Source organism: Convolutriloba macropyga, chromosome 15 (genome assembly GCF_964194025.1).
Source record: "Convolutriloba macropyga chromosome 15, txConMacr16.3, whole genome shotgun sequence".
NCBI lineage: Eukaryota > Metazoa > Xenacoelomorpha > Acoela > Convolutidae > Convolutriloba > Convolutriloba macropyga.
The window spans coordinates 43230116-43255447 of NC_134482.1; the positions used below are offsets into that span (position 1 = coordinate 43230116).

The window sequence follows — 25332 nt, forward strand, 5'->3', positions numbered from 1 at the left end:
TTTCACAAAGGAACAAATTTAAAATCAAAAATCAATCTCCTCGTTTGTTCCAATATGGGTTTTCTTTCAATTAATTAGGGCGAAAGAATCTGTTTTAGCTTTTAAATTTTTTATTCCATGCCAAACGCAATAGTAGAATTTGAATTTGTATGTGAAATTCGGAACTGTGCATGCCCACGTTGGCAGAAAGTATCAATTAGTACAGCTTTATTCGATTCCACTTTGACAATTGTACAAAATTCATTTGTAAAATTTAATAATGAAACCATATTCAACCGACTATATAACCTATTTATCCAAACTATCAGATTGAATTAACGGCAAAATTCTTCGCAAAAGAAGTTAGATTCGTCTGGACTGTTTAACATACTTCTTCGATACCATACAAATAGCTTTAAAAAATAATTCAAAATTATACATGAGTAGGTTTTATGGCCTACTGAATTTTGGTAATTAATTCGTTTTTTTTTCAGCTCTGAAGTTGAGCTTTTGAATTTGATTTAGAGAATCTACAAAAAAAACATAAGACGACTATCATAACGATCACGATTTTTGATCTGTCTGTGACATAGAAGGTTCACTTTCTTTCTGAGGCAATTCAAATTGAAAATCAAATTCATTTTTCAACAATTATTGGAAATACCCATTTATTATCAATACACAAAGTCCACTATATTTGGCTGAAGTTTAGGATATTACTAAATTTTTTGCTCAAGCTGAAACTTAGTATTTAATCAAAGTCGAGTAAATGCTTCAATCATTTTCCAGAACGTTTTTCGACTCGTTTTTTAGTGACGAAAAACATTTTAGGTCAGAGTCTGGGGTATCGTTAAAAATGGTAAATCATTGAAAGGCGTTTTCAAATTTTGACTCACTTCCATATAGACAAAAAACAAAAAACAAGAATAAAATTCACTATTTATTGTTTTTTATCTAAATTTTTGACAAAATAATGTTTTGGTAACGTTCTGAAATTCAGTGTGCTGAAAATCGCTGTGCTGTAATATGACATAAAGTTATTGGTTGGAAGCCAACTGTTTTAAATTTAGTTTTTTAGGTTGCAAATTTATAGAAGATAATAGGACTTTTTTCTTGTACAGTGTTAGAATATGAGCATCTATAATTGAGTTTGAAATGGTGTTTATATATATATATATATATATATATATATATATATATATATATATATAATGCTGGTTAGTTTTACCTCAAACTAGACCAAGGAAACCATTTTTTAGAACAATCATCGTTTTAGTTTTGGTCGCATATGTAAGTTTAAAGGATTTTTAACGACCGCAATAGAAACAAACCCCAATAATATTGCAAGAGTTTTGCATCAAAAAATATGACGCCATGCGGAACCTTGCAATGTTGAAAACAAACCTCTGGTCTCAACTAACGATTTGAAAGTCAGAAGTGTTAAAATTTTAACATCTGTCTCCGTATATGTCACGAGCAAACCCCCCCCCCCCCCCCCCACCCAAATTGCGACGGCGTGAAGAAAATAGCGAAAATAGCCTCGAATGACATTACGACTTTCACCCTATATCTTGTTGTAAATTATAGTTTTCAACTCGAAAGGGGCGATGAAGTCAGAGTAAAAGTAATGCGTCCTTACAGGAAATATTTGTCAAAATTTTTAAAGTAATTGGTCTGGTTTATGGTCTCAGCTTTCAAAAGGGTAAAAAGTAATCAATAAGAGCATTGAAACATGTAATCTCGATCACAGAAGGCTAAGTCTAAAAATAGCGCAAAAATTTCGACCAAAATTTTAAATTTTTTTGGAAGTGAGATTTGTCCACCAAGAAATATTTAATAATTGTTTCTAACCGCTACTTTTAGAAACTGATAATTTTAAATATTTTATGATTGTTGACTAGCTGGGTGGTGTTATGAAAAATGACAAGGGTGTTTATGATCTGGTTGTTTATTTTCGCAGTTTAAACTCCAACTGTCAAGTCAAGCTTGTTTGCGAAATGCAAACACCAATCTTTAATGCTCGTCGAACTCAGAACTGCTCGTCAAAACCTATCATTTCCATCACATTTTGACCGCTTTTTGACACTTGTTCATGGGTTGTGACAATTGGGTTTTCCTCATTTCAGCGCCCCTCCCTGATACCCCCAGCATTCTGGTCTAATTATAGTAGATGCCCACTCAGCCGGTAGGGGGCGAGGTGGTCATATTGGGAAAGAGTGGAACAAATTAATGTGCGGCGCGCATTTTTGCGCTGATTATATGGTTTGCACATAACATGATAAGGTACAACTAGCTATTACTGTTGATATATAACATAATAGGGGTGCAAAAGTTTTAAACCGGGGGGGGGGGGGAGGGTGGGGGTGAGGGAGAGTTTTGGCTTCACTAACATAAACGTAGTTTTTGTTTTTGTCGCAGTGGTGTATGATAGTTGCAGGTAGTCGGCTGTTTCTGACAAAGATGAATATTCGGACGTACGAGACCAGAATGACCCCTAAGGGAATGAAGAAGCCAAATGTGAAGAGAAACACAAGCCAGCATCTGTTCTTCACTGACACAGAAATGTAGTTGAAAGTACAACTTGATCGAAAACCTAAACAAAATTAATCACAGGTGTGCGCTTTTTTGCGTACAATATTACAGTAGTACTACAAGCAAAGCTGGTGATTAACCATTAATATTATGTCAACAATCCAAAAACAATTTGAGGAGCGCGATCCATGAACATACTGGTTTCTGAAAAGATAGCCCAATTTTATAGTAAGTCCCATAAAGTTGCAACGCAAGCGAACGTTCGAAAAGCTCGGGGCATGCAAATGGACAGTGTTTTGCAAGATATCTGCATGTTTTAAATTTGAACTTGGACTTATGGAACGTTCGATAGCGTTGCAACTTTATGGGACTAAATATAGTTGATGAGAAGCAATAACTAGGTTTAAGTATAATGTATTTCTTTGTTTTGTCGAGGTAAGATGGTTTTTGTCGGGGAATATTTTTTTTTCGATGAGGAGCTCAAAAACCACGAAGAGAATAATGCCAAAATTTCTGAAAAGAGTACTTGGACTGAACGTTAACTTTTAATCAGTACTTATACAGTGAAGTTTCAAGTTTTGGATCAGTACTGTATCAGTGCTCTGATCATGTCACTTTTTAGACTTGCAGGCCATTAATCAAGTGCTAAGTCTTGACAAGTATTGAGCCATTCTTGGTCAAAACCTGACAATCAAGGCTGGGCTAAAACATGACAAGTCTTGAGTCAAGTCTCAAACACATTTTTTAGTGTTGGTCTTCTTTCGTTTCGCAACGAAAGAAAAAGTCGCCGTTTGCGATGACTTGACTTCAAAAGCCTCCAAAGCGAACAACGCAGCACAAGAAAATGCTAGCACTTCAACAAACTTTACTTGATCGATAATGAAATATTTTGTATCTCGCAAATATATTAGTCATGGCCACTAATTTTTGAAAAGAAAATTGATTTCCGAGTGAACATATGAGAATTTTAACTTAACAGATGCTCAATTAACAATAACGTAATCAGATTAACAAATTTTCAAAAATTCTGACGTTTTTTAGCTTATTTTGAAACGCATTAGTTAAGAATCATGTCTTCTCAAAACTCTTTTCTAGATAACAACTGCCCTGAAAAGTCTTGAGCACGTCTTAACAAATCTTCAAAAGTCTTATGACTTGAAACATGACGTAATCAGTTCTGAGTAGTCAATAAAGTCCTGTATTTCGCTGGAGAAGTGCCGATCAAGACTTGAAACTCGTTCCGGGTACATTATACCAATTATCAATGCTGCTTCATTTACTAAATTTTTAGTCTGGGAAGCCCCAGTGCGCGACCCAATTGGAACTAATAACCTGAACGCGACCAAGGCTAGTCTGATCTGGATTCGGTCGTGAATCTCATTTTGGGTAATGCCGCTTGTTACTTTAACTGACCAAGAACACTGGCTGTTACTTCATCTGTGCAATACTGGGTATAATTTAGGGACAGTTGATGCAAATCAGTACTAATAAACTCATCTGTACTCAATTGAAAAATAAAGTCCGATTATTTTATGTTTAAAACAGAATATCCCTGAATCTCCCTACAACTTTTTCCATTTTGTTCAGACTTCTAAAATAGGGAATAGTTGGTTCAATCGGAATTTGACTTTAAATCAATGCTTTTATAACTCGAAACACCAAAAACCCGGGGAGTATAGTTTACACTTGAACTGCAGAAGTTCTTGATTCGCGGACTTGTTAACACAGCTGTGTCATAATGATCTAAATTGAACCTCATCTGTTTATGAAAACTACAATAGTTCTTTTACACTTGTTCTGACATACTGATTTTATTATCGATTGATCTAACATACTGATCAGTTTTGACATACTATTTTTTTAACCGATTGCATCTGATTTTATTTTCGATTTTATCTGTTCAATTTTATCTGTTAATGAAAACTAAAGTCATTCTTTTACACTTTTGTTCATTAAAATATAAGTGCAGTTTTTGACCAATTAATTTGATTATTTTGTTACGCATTATTAAAACTTCTAATAGTGCTCACCAAAATACAATAAGATTTCTAATTTGACCTTTTTAAGTTACGACTGGAGCAATTTTATTAACCATTATTTTGACATATTCATTATTGCATTGTATTCTTTGCCAGTTGAAATGCTGTCCAGTATTTTTGAGCGTTTTTCTAGAGTAGTGTTGAGCAGAGTTTGAATGCAACACGATTGGCACCAGTCCGTTCTAATGTCAGCTACTCGGAAGCTATAATCGCGAACCAGTTTTTGCTTGGAACCAAAACGTCTACCGTTCCTACCATATGCAGTAGATTTTGTCGATTACCGAAAACGCTTGAAACACACCCACACAAACTTATCCAAACTCATGTTGGACAAATTTCAAAAGTATTCTGCCAACATAGAGGAAATAGGAAAAATGAAAATAAGAATTGAACTGAAATCTGACCCCGAAGATTTCGCTAGGACTGTTTTTTTAGGCATGCGAAGGAAGCAAGATCTTGAAAAATACACCACTGCCCTCAAATGTTCCTTATCGACTGTTTCTCTTTGTTTCTTTAAGTAGTTTTCAACTAGATATTAACTCAAAACGTCGAATTATCACGCAGCAAGCTATCGAACATGTCATTTGCGGACTAAAGAGAATTTTACAATCGTTAGATGCAAACTCAGAGAAATTTTCCAAATTTTTAGTTATCAGCTTTAACAAGTCACATGGAGATAAAATTTATATCAAGGACAAGTTTGTAAAAAGGGAAACTTGAATAATGTTAGCAGAAATCACAACGTCCTTTTAGTGCTCACGTGCTTTTCAGACTAATTATTTCTCCATAGTTTTTGCTCAAAAGTTGGGATAAAAATTATCTAGATTTAAGCTCTGTTTTTTTCATATTTTTGCATCTTTTTTTGATGCACTTATAATCCAAAAAATACTTAATTTAAAGGAAACTAAGTTCTCAACAAAATGATGGGACGTCAACTTTTTAAAGAAATATTGAATCTGAGCTTGACTAGTAGGAGAAATCTCATTTTTCTTTTTTTTTCAACTTTATTCACTTTCTATTGCCAGAAAAGCATTTTCGTCATTATTATAGACCTAGTCAAGTGGCCAAACGTTAAGAGGTTCCAGCACAGCAACCCTACACAAACTCAACGACAGCTGCCGAAAGCGATGGTTTTTCTCTTATAACTCATCAAAGCTATCGCAAAAATATGATGAATTGAGTAGTTAGAAATTTGTTACTTAAATTGTTCTTGAACAAAAAATTATATTTGTTAGAGGTGAATCTTTTTCTTGACCACCTAATTTTTTTTACTGAAAACTGTATCTATTGCAATGAAATTGTTCGGTCCCACCGTTTGATTTTTAGGTAAAATCGCTGATTACAAAAAGCAAACCCAACTCAAGTTTATGTTTAAACAATTTTTCTTAAAAAAAACTTTGAGGCATCTATTTTTGTTTCTCTATCAGATTAAATGGGCATACATGACAAGATCCTTTATCTTGTGATCTGCAGCGAATCAAGTCCAAGTTTATTTTGAAAAAAATAGCTTAACTATTAGTTATAGACTGAATTTGTAATGCAACGATGAAAGCAAAAGCGGAAATGCAGTTACGAAAAAGAACAACAAAAAATGTAATCCGGACAGAACTGGAAGTGCTTAAACGAACTGGTTGATGCAAGGTTTCTATTTTGATAAGTGGGATAGCAGCCGTGACACAAAGTATGGCAAATTATTTCGAGAAATTTGAATTATAAAGGTTAAAACTACGATGTTGCCTTGTTTTACCCAAAAAGTTGTTTTGGGAAAATCAGAAATATTTTCTTATCTGAAATTTTATCAGAAATACTTTCGAAAATTGAGCTTTTCTAGCGCATTTAAGCCTCAAACACTGATGGCCTGTGCGGTGTTCACCCTTCAGTTAATATTGAATGTGTAGTGTTGGTGGTGCTGTGGCCGGACGTCAGAGAAGCAAACTAATCAGCTTGCTTCACTGACGCCAGTGTTGGTGGTGTTTCTAAAAAGACCCTTGAGTTATAATTATTTTGGCACAATATGCCTGGCTACCCCTTGCCCACTGTTGTTCCTTGCCAACAGTTAAAACTTTCGTGACATTTGCTACACAAATCTTCGGATCTATTCTGTTTCAGCCCCCCCTCAGTTTCGGTCAAAACAGAATAGATCCAAATCTTCTTTTAATACCGTGAAAAAGTCATCCACTTCCTACCCATTGAATTACATCTCCATAATCAACATTATGACTTGGTTTTCTTAAAGTTACAGTTTTTAGCACGTGCCTCCTGGTACAGCATGATTCATGTGCAATTGTTTATTGTGTAATGTTTTTTTAAATCATATCTTAAAACATGGAAATTTTGTTGTGTACATATTATTGAATTATTTAGCATTAAGCCAATCAGAAACTTGTTCAACATATGACTATCGGCTTTGTTAGACTTGTGAATCCTGTCACACAGGGAAAAATTGATGTCGACTTGAAAGCTAACTTTTAGGTCGACTCACTTAAAAAAATTATTAATCAAGCTTGTATGATTAATACAAGCTTCCCTGAACCAATTTACAGGACTAAAGTCAGACTTACACTTTAGGCGGACTTCAAAAATTGGGGACATTTTCTTCAAACAAACTATTTGTTTTTTAATATAAAAATTCACATATGAAAGGAAAAACAATTATTATTCAAAGCAGTTTTGGGCTTTTCGGATTAACAGTTCCATGAGCAATTCTGTTAATTGCAATGTCTCTAAATTTGAGCCTCTATAAATTTACGAAATTGGGGACACAAACCGTAGGGTAACAAAGAAAGCTTTCTGTTGAACAAATATTGAGTTCATTTGCATAAAAGGACAGAAAGTTATTAACCGTTTTCATGTTACCCTTCCTTTTGAGCTTTTCCCTGTTTTTCCCCAACCCCGTTTATTGGAAAGTTGTTCAGTATGATGTATTTAGTTGTCATAGCTCTTATCAAAAGCGACAAGGCTAAATTGTTCCAACATAGAAGCTCCAACCTCCAAAAGGTCATCGTTGACTCAAAGTGCGCAAAGTTTTCAAAAACATTAAGATCATCATTGTTCAATAAAGATTCACTGAATCTCTTTTTTTCCATAGCGTGTTCCATAAAGTTGCAAAATGAAACGTTTCAAAAGCCACTGGACAAATTTCAAAGGTCAAAGTTCAAATTTAAAACATAAAAAAAGATGAACTGCTCAATTGCATGCTTTGAACGTTCGATTATTTCAATTTCACCCGGGTCGAGAAAATATTGCAAAAGTATGCAAGATAAGCGGTGAAAAGTTAGTTTTTTCACCGCAAATTTCGTACATAATTTTGCGGAGAAATGCGGTGAATGCGGAGAAATTAGGTAAGTTCAACGCTAGAGTAAGCGGTGATCTTACAAAAATTGACCACAGTTCACCGCTAAAATATGTAATTTCACCGCCAGTAAAAGGTTTCGAACCTCTTACCTCCTGCACGGCATTCACTTCTTCTTCCACTGCGCAATCTCTCACTAACTTCTAGGCTTTTTTTACTGAGCATAAATGAAATTCACTCTACTTTCTGTAAATCACGCGTGGTGAATTTTTGTAAGATTTGCTATTTTTAGCGGTGAAATTACACATTTTAGCGGTGAAATGTGGTGACTTTTTGTAAGTTCCCCGCTTACTCTAGTGGTGAAATTACATAAATTCACCGCTTAGGAAAACCATCACAAAGATGTAAGATTAAGGGGTAGTTTTAGTGGGAAGGTAAATCTAAGAATTCCTCCCTTACTCCCCATTAATTTCACAGAATTATTTGCTGATCTCACACAATTTTAACAATTTTTTCTAAGCGTTGAATTCATGTAAGTTTACCACTAAGTTGAGCGGTGAACTTATGTAATTTCACCGCATTCACCGCTTATTTTACATCATTCGGACAATTTTTTTCGAAGCGGTAAGTTAAGGTAGTTTCACCGCTAAATTCAGCGGTGAATTTATCTAATTTCACCGCAACCAGGCGATAAAGATTTTTTTTCACCGCATTCACCGCCTGATTTGTAATTTCACCGCATTCACCGCTTATCTTACAAAAATTTCCGCATTAACCGCTTATCTTACATAATTTTGCGTTGAATGGCGCTGACATCTCGACCCGGGCAGGGGACAGACTAACGAGATGTTAAAGTTGAACTTTGACCATTAAAATCTGTCCAGAAGTTTTTGGAAAGCTCGATAATTTCAACTTTATAAGATACGATATATATAGTCTGTCACACAGTTGGAATAATCGAATGTTCTTAAAACGCCAAAAACATGGACAGGTTTTTGAGCATGGACAGGTTTTTGAAGCGCTTGAATATTTCAAATTTATGGGACACGCTATATATATGTTTGTGAACCAAACAGAGACTTACACATTTGTAATACATAAACAATTTATTGTATATGCAGCCACTAAAAAGTGCCTCTAAGCTTAATCAAGAAATGCATTTTTTATAGCTTCACGAAAAAATTGGTCGTATTACGACGCAGAGGTATACCCCAAAATTTCCGCTTTAGTAAAATTGGCTTGAAAATTAGATACATACAATGAACGAAATTAGGAGACATCCTTTGTATCTTACTTTTCCTTTTCGAAAAGGGCTTCCACCAATTTTTTGAAATAAAAGAACATTCGGAACGAAAAGTAGGTTACAAGTCTTGTAGCACATTTCCGCTCAATTTAGGTATCTATTATTCGTGCGCTTTTTGAGCATACAATAAACACCTTAATAAAGATTTAATTGAAGCTTTCAAAGCTTCAAAGCGCTTTGAATACATGCAACCACAAAAACTGATTTTTTTCCGGAAAATCCCTGACACATCAAAGGCTTTGTATATCAATGTGGGACAGGCCGATTTGAATAAGTAGTAAAAAAGTACTAATAAGTAGTAAAAAGTAGTAATAAAGCACTATAAGTAATAATAAAACACTACTAGTAGTAATAAGTTAGGCTTAATTAAATAAGTAGTAATTAAGTTAGGCTTAATTGCGGATTATATGCGAAATCGAGCTAGATTGCGTGCAAAAAATTGATACATAAATGAAGCAGATGCTTGATACCAGCCGTGCGAAAAATGGGTGATAAAGTTTGTACTTGTATTTCGCGGCTAGGACTAGGACACTTTTGCGAACACGGGTTGCTAATTACCCTTTCATTTTGCCGGTTTCTGCTAAAGTGGCTATTTTCCGCAATATTGTTCCATTTTCAATGTATTAACATAGTAAAAACGAACACGAGATACACGCATCGGTCATATCTACTCATGACGATTTGAGCATACCTTTTTACTTGGTAATGCAAGAATTTAGGGGCGGGGGCAAACGAAATAAACGCACTAATCTGTTGGGTACAAACGGAAGCAATATTAAAATTTCAGCAGGAAAAATAAAAAAAGCGTAACTTGAGAAAAATGTGGTTTGTATTTAAAAAAATTGTGGATTTCTTCAGAGATCCAAGACCCTGCAATATTATTTTGCCTAGTTAAATACAAGATAGACAAACAAAACTTAGAGATAACCAAAGATTTTTGCAAGAAAGCAAATAATTTGGAGCAAGATAAGCTTTTAGATAAGATTTTTAGAAAATTTTCTACAAGTTGCAATATCTCAAAATAGCAATGTCTTAAAATGAGGCATCTCTTTACTTAGAAAAAGAAAAAAAAATCCGACAAAACATCGAAAGTTTTTTTAAAGTTCAGTGGAAACTAACCTCATAAATATTCGAAGATCTAAGTTAAAAAACTGTTGCATCGTTTTCAAATTAAAAACTTCCAAAAACGATTTTTTCAAGATGCAAAATAAACAGAATGGTAAGCAAAAAATGGAAAAAAGACAAAATGGAACCCATTTATAGCTTTAGTTAACCATTTTGTGTTAGCAAAAATAAATTGAGATGTGACCCCAATAAAAGTTGATAAGGTTCCATGAAAAAAAATAACAAAAACCCTCTCTGAATTTATATGAAAATTCCGGAAGTTATCAAAAGAAGACAAAAAAATTTGACACCTAGTTGTCCCATTATCTCGCTCAAAAAACTTTCATCCTCAAAATTTTTATCCTCCCTTTTTTTTGGGTAGATTGGCCACAAGCTTGTTTTTGGTCAATGACTTTATCCTGTTTGTCTGACACTCGACTAAATATAAACCAAACGCGGCCATTACTTCTCCCTTCTAGTCGTATGGTTGATCAAAACACGAAAAAACAACGAAACATTAAATAATTTTTTAGTCCATTTGTCTCTTTTTCTATAAAAGCTTAACTGCGAGTTTTTTAAATTGCAGTACATGAACATCTATTTGAAATATTGTCCAAATATTGTTCTTTTTTTCTATTCATCTGAGAATAGAGCACGAACAAAGATCACTCGAGCTCTCTCTCTCTCTCTCTCTCTCTCTCTCTCTCTTTCTGGTGTTCATTTTTGCTCAGTACATCAGCCTAAAAATTTTTTTTACGTGCGATCTTTATTCGTGTCTCAAATCAAATCAAAAAGTTCTCCATATAAAGCATCTTCACAAATACTATTCCTCTTCGAATTGATAATAAAGATCAAAAAATTTAAACAATTGAACTTTGAAAAATTAAGATTACTCATATAAAAGGCGTTTAAGTAGCTGACTGTGTTGATAATATGCATCTCATAAGATAGAGTTTAATGTTTCTTGTGGTGAGGTATGACAATAGCTTATCTCTTAAAAATCAGTGCTTCATTTTGATTTATTTAAGATTTCTCAAACGCGATAAATTATTCCATTTTCTTATGGTTTAAATAGGTTGAAGTATACCTTAGTGAAACTTATAAATTACACTCGATAATTTATGTAAAAACCATATATTTTATCATATATTATTTCATCTATATATCATTTTTATCATATACTGTGCGAGCATGCTTAGCTTAAGTTCGGACAATTTTTATATTCGAAGATCAGTTTTAGTATTTGGTTATGGCTCGAAGCAGGTATATATTATTTAAACCCGTCCTCCAATTACTTGAAAAAACAGAGGAAACTATACAAACGTCTCTGAATTGGGTGGAGCTTAAAATATCCAACTGCTTTGAAAACAAAATTCAGTTATTGTTTGAGCTGAACAGCGGCAAACATTTCAAGGTTAATCGGGTCTTACTCAAAGCTTAAAGTTGATCAAAGTTTAGCTAATTTATTACTAGCTATAGTTCAATTCAGTAAAAAATAGAAATTGGTATAGACAGTTTATTACAAACTGTTCATGCTCGTTGATTCACGCAAAAAACCAAACCAATAGCGCCATCAAGTTTTTTTTCAGTAGTTTTTACTTTGAAAATAATTGAATTAAGTAACAAACATTGTTTTTTAACTAAGTTTCTTCAGTTTAAGTTTTTTTATGGTTTTTGTTATCTATTCTTACAATACTGTTGACAAACAATTCGGTTTGAAATAAACACTATTAGCCAGGCTCAGGTTTTCCAGATTTTGCCGAATTATCACACCAAATAGGAAACTTTGCCGTTGAGTTGACGAGCCCAAACTTGGCTTTCTGATCAGACTGTTGTGCCAGCATTGTCCTGATGATTTGTGCTTTTTCTAGACCGACCATGTAATTTAGGTTGCAAAAATCAACCCTCCCCTCCCCTCCTCCCCCCCCCCCCCCCGTCCACACACACTGCTAAGGAATATAATCTGATAATAGGGCATGCCCTATTATCAGATTATATTCCTTAGCAGTGTGTGTGGACAAGGATGCTCGTTAATGTGCGGTCACATATGATGTTCCGAACCGAGCTCATCTACAAGTTCTGCTTAATTGTCAACCAAATAATAATAAATCAGAAAGAGATGTTTGAGTTTAAGAAATCGCTACACACCCAAAATACTAATTGAATTACAAAACACCATACGTCATTAGAGCGCTCACGAGATCTACCATTAATAAGACTACGAAAAGAAACGACAAACAAAACAAGCAAAAGAACGAAACATTTTTCGCGGCCAGAACGCAATATCTAAATTTAAAAGCACCTAGTAACAACGTCAAATTACAAGTCGACAAAAAGAAGAAATAATGAGGCGAAAATCAAAAATCAATCAGCATGTTCTACCGCAAATAAATTCAAACGTCTTAAAAGCCAGTAATTTTTAACAAAAAACATCTAGATAAATAAATTAAAACGTCACTAGGAAACAAACAGGACCTGTCTTTGGTTAGACTAAGCCAAAAAAGGGACTAAAGGTGCAGAATAACTAAAAAACACAAACAATTTGGGGAAAAAATATATCAGTTAAAAATTTTAGTAATTAAAATCTCTAGCTATTATCTGAATATTATGTTATTTTATTAAGTTCAATTGTTATTGATACTGATACAGTTAGACCAAAAGAAAAACATTTTTGACCACTCTCAACATAATTATGAAAACGCATATTTTCAAAGAAACGAAACAACAGTTACCACATAAAATCAAAAAACACATTAAAGTTTGAATCACAAGTTTGGGACCTATGAATGAAGAGAATAACGTAAAAGTTGACAAAGAAAACAACAAAAACTGAAAATTTGAAGAAAACTGAAAACAACTATTAGAAACTTTAAGATCTTTAACTATACACTGACTGCATTAAAAAAATTGATTCCATCCTGAACAAAAAGCACATACAAACTCTCAAATTTTAGAAAAATTTTAACGACTACTTAAAGACTAAAAAAACTTGCAAAAACTGCAACTTCAAAAAAATCGAGAGAGAAAAGTGTCGAAGCCCTTAAAAAACGAAATATTCAGTAAGATTTTTTACATTTCAATTAATTTTTTAGAAAGCAATTGGATTTTCATTGTAACAAAATGACTTAAGAAAACAACAAACATGACCCAAAATAATAAAGTAACGAAATTTTTGAGAAAAACCGTAGTATCAAAGAATTAATTTCAAAAGCTTTCGACGGAATTCAATAAATATGCTTAGTTCTGCCTCGATGGGAAGGCTATGACATCTCTCATTCGTATGTTATCAATATGTCATCTCGATAGATCTTATAACAATGAAAACGACCAATACAGGCAAAGCAAAAAAATCAATAGAAAAGTGCAAGACGAAAGGTCGAAGCCTTTAAAACCATGAGCTTTTTTCTGAAATTTTTTTATCTTTGATCAATTGAATTCCTTCTCTAAGCCAATCAGAAGCGTCAATTTTAGGAAATTTTGACAAGATTTCAAAAAGAACCAAAAATATGAAAAAAATATCTAAGAATTTTCAAAAAAAATACGAAAGCTTGTTGCATCGAAGTCATAAAACCAATATTTAGAAAATAAAACCACAATCCAACTTAATTTTGGTTGCAGTAGAAATCAAAGTGCCCCTGTCATTATTTAGACTGATTTACTAGTACACAGAATTAAATTTCAGAACGGTTTATGTTTAAAATTATTTGAAAACTGTTTCAAATTGTTATTTGAAAATATTCAATTGTTTTCTGAAGACTTACTAGCCATTAGCTGTCCAATCAATGCATTAGATAGGTTTAGTTGATTCTCATAAGGGGGTCTATTTCAATTTTAGTCAATGACACTGCCAAATGGCTACAGAAAACTTCCAAAATCCTAAATAATATCAAAGTTTTACTAAAAATTACGAAAACTCAAAGTCGAAGCCTTAAAAAATTGAGTGATTCCTTCAAAACGAATTCTTTGTTTATTAGTCATCTTTTGACTGTTAATGAGGTTTGTCACTAACGGAGCCTTGATATGAAAAGTGATCAAACTCTAAGTGAACTGAAAAAAAAAACAAAAAAGAAAAGGCTTTTAAAAAGAGCTCTCAAGTAGAATTCGATTTTTTTTTAAATATTGAAATATTAAACGTAGATAACTCCTCAAAAAAAAACAAAATTAAAAAAAAATTCAATTCGAATTCCACGCTGCACTTTTTAATGCGGGAGTTTTTTTTTGCGGGAGTTTTTTAATGATGCCACTCACATTTCTGTACGATGAATAAATCGAGCGACCAAAATTGACTGAACAAAAAAAACCTATTTGGGTATATAGTTCCTCCCCTCCATAAGTGGGGTCGGAACAAAACAAGTAATTCAGTGAAGTCTTAGAATTCTTCACAGTAAATTAGTTTGCTGTCTTTTATATAAAAGCAGCGTTTGACTTCTATTTACTTTTAAATATTAACCGTATTTTTTAATTGATTTCAATTGACGGTTTAAGTTTCAATCAGTTCTTTTTTCGACCATTGAATTTTTCCGGATCTGAAAAAAATCACATGTAATTTACATTTATAAAATGCGTTTTTAGCTACATGGTTGTTACATAAATATGTCACATAGACACATTTTTTTTAGAAAGGATTTGACGTCGCAGGAGTTTGGGACGGTTATACCCTCTTCAACTGAATAATTGCCGCCGTTCTAAAGTGGATATTAGTTAGGGTTTGTAACTACTAATCACAACTGGACCAGCTGATCCATATCAGAACATATCTGATTGACAGATCTAAGGCAAGTTTTAGCAGCTGGAGTTTAAAGGAAGTCGGGAAATTGGAATTTGCCGGAAGCTGATTTATGGATGCATGTAATTGCTGCCAGGTTGAGCTACAAGATTAAAATGACCTCTGATCAGAAAATTACAGACTAAAATGACCTCTGATCAGATCATTAGACGAAAATGACCTCTGATCAGATCATTACAGACTAAAATGACCTCTGATCAGATCATTAGACAAAAATGACCTCTGATCAGATCACTACAGACTAAAATGACCTCTGATTAGAAAATTACAGACTAAAATGACCTCTGATCAGATCATTAGACAAAAATGACCTCTGATCAGATCACTACAGATTAAAATGACCTCTGATCAGAAAATTACAGACTAAAATGACCTCTGATCAGATCATTAGACAAAAATGACCTCTGATCAGATCATTACAGACTAAAATGACCTCTGATCAGATCATTAGACAAAAATGACCTCTGATCAGATCACTACAGACTAAAATGACATCTGATTAGAAAATTACAGACTAAAATGACCTCTGATCAGATCATTAGACAAAAATGACCTCTGATCAGATCATTACAGACTAAAATGACCTCTGATCAGAAAATTACAGACTAAAATGACCTCTGATCAGATCATTAGACAAAAATGACCTCTGATCAGATCATTACAGACTAAAATGACCTCTGATTAGAAAATTACAGACTAAAATGACCTCTGATCAGATCATTAGACAAAAATGACCTCTGGTCAGATCATTACAGACTAAAATGACCTCTTATCAGAAAATTACAGACTAAAATGACCTCTGATCAGATCATTACAGACTAAAATGACCTCTGATCAGATCATTAGACAAAAATGACCTCTGATCAGATCATTACAGACTAAAATTACCTCTGATTAGAAAATTACAGACTAAAATGACCTCTGATTGGAAAATTACAGACTAAAATGACCTCTGATCAGATCATTAGGCAAAAATGACCTCTGATCAGATCATTACAGACTAAAATGACCTCTGATCAGAAAATTACAGACTAAAATGACCTCTGATCAGATCATTACAGACTAAAATGACCTCTGATCAGAAAATTACAGACTAAAATGACCTCTGATCAGATCATTTGACAAAAATGACTTCTGATCAGATCATTACAGACTAAAATGACCTCTGATTAGAAAATTACTGTTTAAAATGACCTCTGATCAGATCATTAGACAAAAATGACCTCTGATCAGATCATTACAGACTAAAATGACCTCTGATCAGAAAATTACAGACTAAAATGACCTCTGATCAGATCATTTGACAAAAATGACCTCTGATCAGATCATTACAGACTAAAATGACCTCTGATCAGATCATTAGACAAAAATGACCTCTGATCAGATCACTACAGACTAAAATGACCTCTGATTAGAAAATTACAGACTAAAATGACCTCTGATCAGATCATTAGACAAAATTGACCTCTGATCAGATCATTACAGACTAAAATGACCTCTGATCAGAAAATTACAGACTAAAATGACCTCTGATCAGATCATTAGACAAAAATGACCTCTGATCAGATCATTACAGACTAAAATGACCTCTGATTAGAAAATTACAGACTAAAATGACCTCTGATCAGATCATTAGACAAAAATGACCTCTGATCAGATCATTACAGACTAAAATGACCTCTGATTAGAAAATTACAGACTAAAATGACCTCTGATCAGATCATTAGACAAAAATGACCTCTGATCAGATCATTACAGACTAAAATGACCTCTGATCAGATCATTAGACAAAAATGACCTCTGATCAGATCACTACAGACTAAAATGACCTCTGATTAGAAAATTACAGACTAAAATGACATCTGATCAGATCATTAGACAAAAATGACCTCTGATCAGATCATTACAGACTAAAATGACCTCTGATCAGAAAATTACAGACTAAAATGACCTCTGATCAGATCATTAGACAAAAATAACCTCTGATCAGATCATTACAGACCAAAATGACCTCTGATTAGAAATTTACAGACTAAAATGACCTCTGATCAGAAAATTACAGACTAAAATGACCTCTGATCAGATCATTAGACAAATATGACATCTGATCAGATCATTACAGACTAAAAGGACCTCTGATTAGAAAAATACAGACTAAAATGACCTCTGATCAGAAAATTACAGACTAAAATGACCTCTGATTAGATCATTAGACTAAAATGACCTCTGATCAGATCATTACAGACTAAAATGACCTCTGATTAGAAAATTACAGACTAAAATGACCTCTGATCAGAAAATTACAGACTAAAATGACCTCTGATTAGATCATTAGACTAAAATGACCTCTGATCAGATCATTACAGACTAAAATGACCTCTGATTAGAAAATTACAGACTAAAATGACCTCTGATCAGATCATTAGACAAAAATGACCTCTGATCAGATCATTAGACAAAAATGACCTCTGATCAGATCATTACAGACTAAAATGACCTCTGATCAGATCATTAGACAAAAATGACCTCTGATCAGATCACTACAGACTAAAATGACCTCTGATTAGAAAATTACAGACTAAAATGACCTCTGATCAGATCATTAGACAAAAATGTCCTCTGATCAGATCATTCCAGACTAAAATGACCTCTGATCAGAAAATTACAGACTAAAATTACCTCTGATCAGATCATTAGACAAAAATGACCTCTGATCAGATCATTACAGACTAAAATGACCTCTGATTAGAAAATTACAGACTAAAATGACCTCTGATCAGATCATTAGACAAAAATGACCTCTGATCAGATCATTACAGACTAAAATGACCTCTTATCAGAAAATTGCAGACTAAAATGACCTCTGATCAGATCATTACAGACTAAAATGACCTCTGATCAGATCATTAGACAAAAATGACCTCTGATCAGATCATTACAGACTAAAATGACCTCTGATTAGAAAATTACAGACTAAAATGACCTCTGATTAGAAAATTACAGACTAAAATGACCTCTGATCAGATCATTAGACAAAAATGACCTCTGATCAGATCATTGCAGACTAAAATGACCTCCGATCAGATCATTACAGACTAAAATGACCTCTGATCAGAAAATTACAGACTAAAATGACCTCTGATCAGATCATTTGACAAAAATGACCTCTGATCAGATCATTACAGACTAAAATGACCTCTGATCAGAAAATTACAGACTAAAATGACCTCTGATCAGATCATTTGACAAAAATGACCTCTGATCAGATCATTACAGACTAAAATGACCTCTGATTAGAAAATTACAGACTAAAATGACCTCTGATCAGATCATTAGACAAAAATGACCTCTGATCAGATCATTACAGACTAAAATGACCTCTGATCAGAAAATTACAGACTAAAATGACCTCTGATCAGATCATTAGACAAAAATGACCTCTGATCAGATCATTACAGACTAAAATGACCTCTGATTAGAAAATTACAGACTAAAATGACCTCTGATCAGAAAATTACAGACTAAAATGACCTCTGATCAGATCATTAGACAAAAATGACCTCTGATCAGATCATTACAGACTAAAATGACCTCTGATTAGAAAATTACAGACTAAAATGACCTCTGATTAGATCATTAGACTAAAATGACCTCTGATCAGACAATTACAGACTAAATTGACTTCTGATCTGGCCATTGCAGACTAAAATGACCTCTGATGAGAACAAAAGAGATCAAATTGACTTCTGATCAGACAAATAAAGACTAAATGGACCTTTGATAAGATGAATTCATGCACTAATGACCTTCGATATAAGACTAACATGACTTTTGATCAGACCATTATATATTAAATTGACATCTGTCCAGATACCATTGCAGACATGGGCTTTGATCAGACATTTACAGTTCAAAATGGCCTCTAATCAGACAACTATAGACTACATTGACTTCTGATCAGACTATTACAGACTAAACTGAATTCTGATCAGAACAATACAGACTACAATGAGCTTTGATCAGACCATTACAGTTTAAAATGTTCTCTGATCAGATCAATACTTGCTAAATTGGCCTCTAATAAGGCCGTTACAGACTAAATGACCTTAGATGAGACCATTAAAGAGTAAAATGAGCTCTGGTCAGACACTTACGGAGCTCATTTATTTACTTCCAAGACTTAAAGTGAGGTTTATTGGGCTATCTTCTCTGCTAATCTCTGTCATTCACATCTTCCGAACGGGATAGGATGACTGATGTGAAAATTGTTGTGTATAGGTTCCCCAGTCGAGACCGCATGGTTATCTTGCAAGATCTCGCAACACGAATGGTTATCTTGCTATCTTGCAAGATTCTTGCGAAAAAACCAAAGACCTACAAAAATGAGTAAATAAAATTCAATGCGTTATGGTTTCAGTACATTATCAGACAACAAAAGAAGAATTTTTTAAAATCAATTCAAGACCTTAACCTGAAATTACCAACTTTTAATAGTCAGAAAGGTTTTTTTTCAGGAAAGGTTCAATTTTTTTGGTATGGTTCAATTAGTTGCTTTTCTTCATAAGAGATAATAAACCTATAAGAAGAGCCCTGAAAATCACAGTCAAACTTTAAAGATTAATTGCTGGGATGAGTTTGTTAGGAAACAAAATTACATAGGCAAACTGATTGAAATTTGACATTGTAGACATTTTTCTCCACATAGACGCCAGCTGTTTTAGTAAATATATTTTATGAAATGGTAACTATACAGTTAGCATTTCTTTTTTTATTTTCCATTGCTTGAATTGCTTTCAATCCAGTGTTATGTTCAATTTCTTCCTTTATTATTGCAATGCGTTTTAGTTAAGACTTGCTTCTGGTCATATTTTGTTTCTGTTGAACGTACAAACAAAAGTAGTTGACACCTTTTTATAATGAGTTTTAATATTTGTGTATTTATCGCTGCATTTCTGGTTGTTTTGCGTTTGTTTTGAAAATTTTTTTACTATTTCGAAAAGCGTAAATGATAAATGTTTGTTTAGAGCAACAAGGAGGATCGGTAATGTGCGTTTGCACATAAAGTTCCGAACCCGCTCATCCACATTTTTGGCATAAATGTCTACCAAATGAGGAACAGATAGAAAACCCCCGAAAATTCAATCAAGTATTTTTCAAACAGAAATATTTATAAAAAAAAGCCTCCAACGCTGATAACACAGTGAAGTTAAAAAATGCAGCATTAGATTGATGAGATTAGCCATTACTAAAAAAGCAAGTCAAGACGAACAACAAAATCAAACAACAATAACAACAAACATTAATTACATCAAAAACTTTATGTCAAAATAGCGTCAGATAAAACTGAAACTAAACAAAACAATTTGTAATTCACAAAAAAAGGATATGGGACCACTCCGTAATCAGGCGCGATATCAATTAGACAGAAAAAACGAACAAAGAATTGCGAAATTAAAAAAATGGCTTAAATTCTTTAAAAACAATTAGTTTTAAAAAATTGGAAACCATTAGATAGCAAATGAAAACATCCAACATGTTTATGACTAATTACGCCACTATAGAATGACATTAAAACCTCTCATTTTCGAATTTTATATGCGGCAACAAAAACAACCACAGAAAAAACAAAAATTCAATTACCATATGCAAGAAAAATCTGTCTAAACCGCGAAGGAAAATTTCGACCCTCAAAACATGTTCAATTGATTCCTTCCGCAACGCTAATAATATGATATACGAGACTCTACTTACTGAAAATGCGTATTAAGGAGACAAAAAGAGAAAAAGGGGCTTTTTACGTAATACTTTTTTTCGAAAACAGTTATCTTCAAAGTCATGAAAGCCATCAGCCTTAAAACTAAATAATTAAATAGATTTGTTTATTCGTCCAAAGGAAGCACTTGCGACCTGTAATTATTCAGAATTGGTCTTACGTCTACAAAAATTGCGTCAAGCTTAGACAAAAACTGAAAACTAGTTTTATTTTTTTTTGAGAAAAACCTGTGTCGAAGCCGGAAAATTCACTACGAAATATTTAGCAAAACATCAGATTTCATAAACTTGCACTTTTTAGTGTCAACAATAATGTCAAATGTGAACTGTAATAAACGAGACTAGGTAACAAAAAGACAGAAAAGAACAAATATTAAAAAGGTATATAATTTTCTTTTTTGAAAAAAATTGTTTTCAAAGTCTTGAAAGCCATCAGCCATCTGCTCAAATCAGAGCATAGGCTCATTTTTTTTCATAAATATATAGTGAAACCTGATAAAACCAAGAAACCGTACGACAAAAACGACAAAGTAAATTGACAGTTAAAGAAAGATTTAAAAAATTCAATTTAACTATTCGAGAAAGGGGTGTCGAAACCGTTAAAACCATAATCTTTGTCTTCTGAGATTTTAATATCTTCAATTGCAACCTAATTCCCACGCCAGTAAGGTAATATGTGCGCTTTCAAAGGTGTGATAATGTGACAATCGCGAAAAACGTGATTAATTGGCCAATGCTTGAAAAAACTGTGAAATATAGTAGTATCAAAGCCAGAAAACCATAACTTAAAATCGTTAAATTATAAAACAGTAGATAAATAGGAAGAAACAGCATTTTGTCTTTGGTGACACGAAGCCACAAATTGACCAAATCAAGATAGAGAGAGATAATGGCTAAGTTCAATAAGACATTGTTTATTTAGAACTCAAAAGCTTTTATAAGTCAAAACTACCAAATTCTTTTTTTAAGTTAAGAACCTGGATAATTTAATTTGGTGCTTGCTTGAAGCCAATTGGACTTATCAATATTGGGCTCTGATTTGATTTGTTTTTTCTTTAATTAACAAAAAACTGATCATTTTTTTTAAAAAGGCCCAGTGATTGCAATCCGATTTATTTTTGGATTGTAACAGTCCAAGAGTGGATCGAAACCAGTCTTGCTATAGTTGTTTGTCCATGAACAAAACTCAATAGTTTTGGAAGTTTTTGATCTGGATAATTTGTTAGTTAAAGGATCAAAAATAAATGCTCCCTGTTTTGGGTTTATGATAATCATAGAAAAACGTTAGCAAAAACGGCAAAATGTTAATTCCAGAATACTGTTAACGGAAGTGGAAGTCGGACTAATTCTCTTCTTAATTTGCAAAGGTTGTTTTAGTTGTTTTTTGTTATGTGCTCTCGGAAAGTTTAATCAAAGTGTACTAAAGAAGCTAATTTCGGGCAAATTGTGATGAAAAAGGCTGAGTTTTGAATTATTTAAATAAAAAAAATTAGGGTGTGATAATGTGACAATCGCGAAAAAACAAAACGTGAAGAATTGGACAATGCTTGAAAAAACTGTGAAATCTAGAAATTTCAAAGCCAAAAAAACTTATAATTATTAAATTTCAGCGCAGTATAAGAAAATGAAGAAAAAGCATTCTTTCTTTGGTGACACTAAGCCACAAATTGACCAAATCAAGAGCGAAATAGTGACAAAGTTCAATAAGCCTTTTTTAATTTAAAGGCTTATTGAAATGTTTTTAAAAGTCAAAACGACCAAAATGCTTTTTTCGAGTGACATTACGAGATACATTAATTTGGTACGTTTAATTAATTACGAGATACATTAATTTGGTACGTTTTTGACCTATCAATACTGGGCTCTGATTTGATTTGTTCTTTCTTTAATTAACAAAAAAAGGATCATTTTTTTTAACAAAGGCCGAGTGATTGTAATTCGAATTTGTTTTGGATTGTAACAGTCAGCGATTGGATCGAAACCAGCCTTGCCATTGATATTTGTCCATGAAGAGCAATCAATTGTTTTGAATGTTATACACATGGATAAATTGTTAGTTAAAGGATCAAAAATAAATGCTGCGTTTTTTGCGTTTTTGATAATCATAGAGTAAAATTAGTAAAAACGGCAAAATTTTAATTCCAGAGTACTGTTAATGGAAGTGGAAGTAGTTTGCTACATTTTGCTTCGTAGTTTGCAAAGATTGTTTTAGTTTTTTTTGTTGTCTGCTCCCGGCAATTTTAATCAAAGTGGTCCAAAGAAGATTATTTTGTTCAATTTTTGATGAAAAAGGCTGAGTTTTGAAATATTTAGCCAAAAAAGTTATATCAAATAGTCAGCGACCCTTTTTTGTCTTTAGAAAGAAGAACAACAGTACTAATGTTAATAATTTTTTACAGATTTTAGCAAAATTGACGAAATTTTCGGCAAAACTTCAGGAAAATTTGAACAAAAATAACATTCTATTACTCACAAAAATTTAAACCACGATAACTCGTTCTAGAAAAAGAAACTCACAAAACTCTTTTTAATTGCAAATTCTACGTTGAACGAGCTTTTTAATGATATCACTCACAACTCTCTACGATGAATATATCGATCGGTCAAAATTGTCTGAACAAAAAAAACCCAGTTGAGTATATAGTTCCTCCCCCCTTCAAGAGGGGTCGGAACAAAAGTCGCATGACAATATTGATTTGCTTGATTTCGCGGTTGCGTTTATCTTAAATAAAGGCATAGCTGCTGGCATGGTTATATATTTATAACACCATTCTTTGACATATTTTTTTCCTCTTTCAGCAATTTTTGAAAGATTGTTTTTAAAAGTCAAAACGACCAAAATGCTTTTTTCGAGTGACATTACGAGATACATTAATTTGGTACGTTTAATTATTTACGAGATACATTAATTTGGTACGTTTTTGACCTATCAATACTGGGCTCTGATTTGATTTGTTCTTTCTTTAATTAACAAAAAAAGGATCATTTTTTTAACAAAGGCCGAGTGATTGTAATTCGAATTTGTTTTGGATTGTAACAGTCAGCGATTGGATCGAAACCAGCCTTGCCATTGATATGTGTCCATGAAGAGCAATCAATTGTTTTGAATGTTATACACATGGATAAATTGTTAGTTAAAGGATCAAAAATAAATGCTGCGTTTTTTGCGTTTTTGATAATCATAGAGTAAAATTAGTAAAAACGGCAAAATTTTAATTCCAGAGTACTGTTAATGGAAGTGGAAGTAGTTTGCTACATTTTGCTTCGTAGTTTGCAAAGATTGTTTTAGTTTTTTTTGTTGTCTGCTCCCGGCAATTTTAATCAAAGTGGTCCAAAGAAGATTATTTTGTTCAATTTTTGATGAAAAAGGCTGAGTTTTGAAATATTTAGCCAAAAAAGTTATATCAAATAGTCAGCGACCCTTTTTTGTCTTTAGAAAGAAGAACAACAGTACTAATGTTAATAATTTTTTACAGATTTTAGCAAAATTGACGAAATTTTCGGCAAAACTTCAGGAAAATTTGAACAAAAATAACATTCTATTACTCACAAAAATTTAAACCACGATAACTCGTTCTAGAAAAAGAAACTCACAAAACTCTTTTTAATTGCAAATTCTACGTTGAACGAGCTTTTTAATGATATCACTCACAACTCTCTACGATGAATATATCGATCGGTCAAAATTGTCTGAACAAAAAAAACCCAGTTGAGTATATAGTTCCTCCCCCCTTCAAGAGGGGTCGGAACAAAAGTCGCATGACAATATTGATTTGCTTGATTTCGCGGTTGCGTTTATCTTAAATAAAGGCATAGCTGCTGGCATGGTTAATATTTATAACACCATTCTTTGACATATTTTTTACCTCTTTCAGCAATTTTTGAAGCATAAATTAATGCCCGGAATAAGAGCTGAGTAAAAACGTCACAAAAATTTTGCAATTTTTTCAATTAAGGCGGCCGTTACGTGTCAGTTCTAATAGCAACGTCATAATAGTGCAGAAATGACGTCGCGCAAGACTCATTATTTTATAAAACAGACAAATTTCATTAAATAAGGCAGCAAAGCTTCAAAGCTTTCAGAATTTGCTTTCAACTGTTTCAACCTTCCGCACCTATGACGGTGTAGTGGGAAGCGTAAATTTGGGATGAGTATAAACCTCATTTGGTAAATTGGGCTAATTTATTGATTGTAACAGGAAAAGTGTTCGAATTACCATTTTGAATGTAGCCGTCTGACAAGCCCAAATTGGGGAGCAAGCTGAACAAACTGGTGTAAACCCAAATGAAGGAGATTAGCTTCACACTTCGCATTTTTGTGCCCAAGTAGATTGCCCGCATTGGTGACGTAATCATGACGTAACGATCGTACGCAATGACAGTCATGGAAACAATTGACCCAATACCCGATTGGGTTGCTATGATTGCGTATATTGTACAACCTGAAACAAAATTAATTACAAAAACTTCAATTTGTGCACTTTTTTCAACTAAAAAGGCAAATTCATTCTTATAAAATCATGAG

The 25332-nt window shown here is 33.2% G+C and overlaps 1 protein-coding gene across 1 annotated transcript in view; it reads right to left on the reverse strand.

Annotated features, from left to right (window-relative positions):
* The window catches only part of LOC142354209 (uncharacterized), a 135389-nt gene that overhangs the window by 24316 nt on the left and 85741 nt on the right, over positions 1-25332 (reverse strand). The window contains exons 4-5 of the mRNA XM_075406462.1: positions 25025-25249; positions 2370-2572 (exon numbers count right to left, since the gene is read on the reverse strand). Of these exons, the coding sequence (XP_075262577.1) occupies positions 2370-2572; positions 25025-25249 (428 nt within the window). The remainder of the gene's footprint in view (positions 1-2369; positions 2573-25024; positions 25250-25332) is intronic.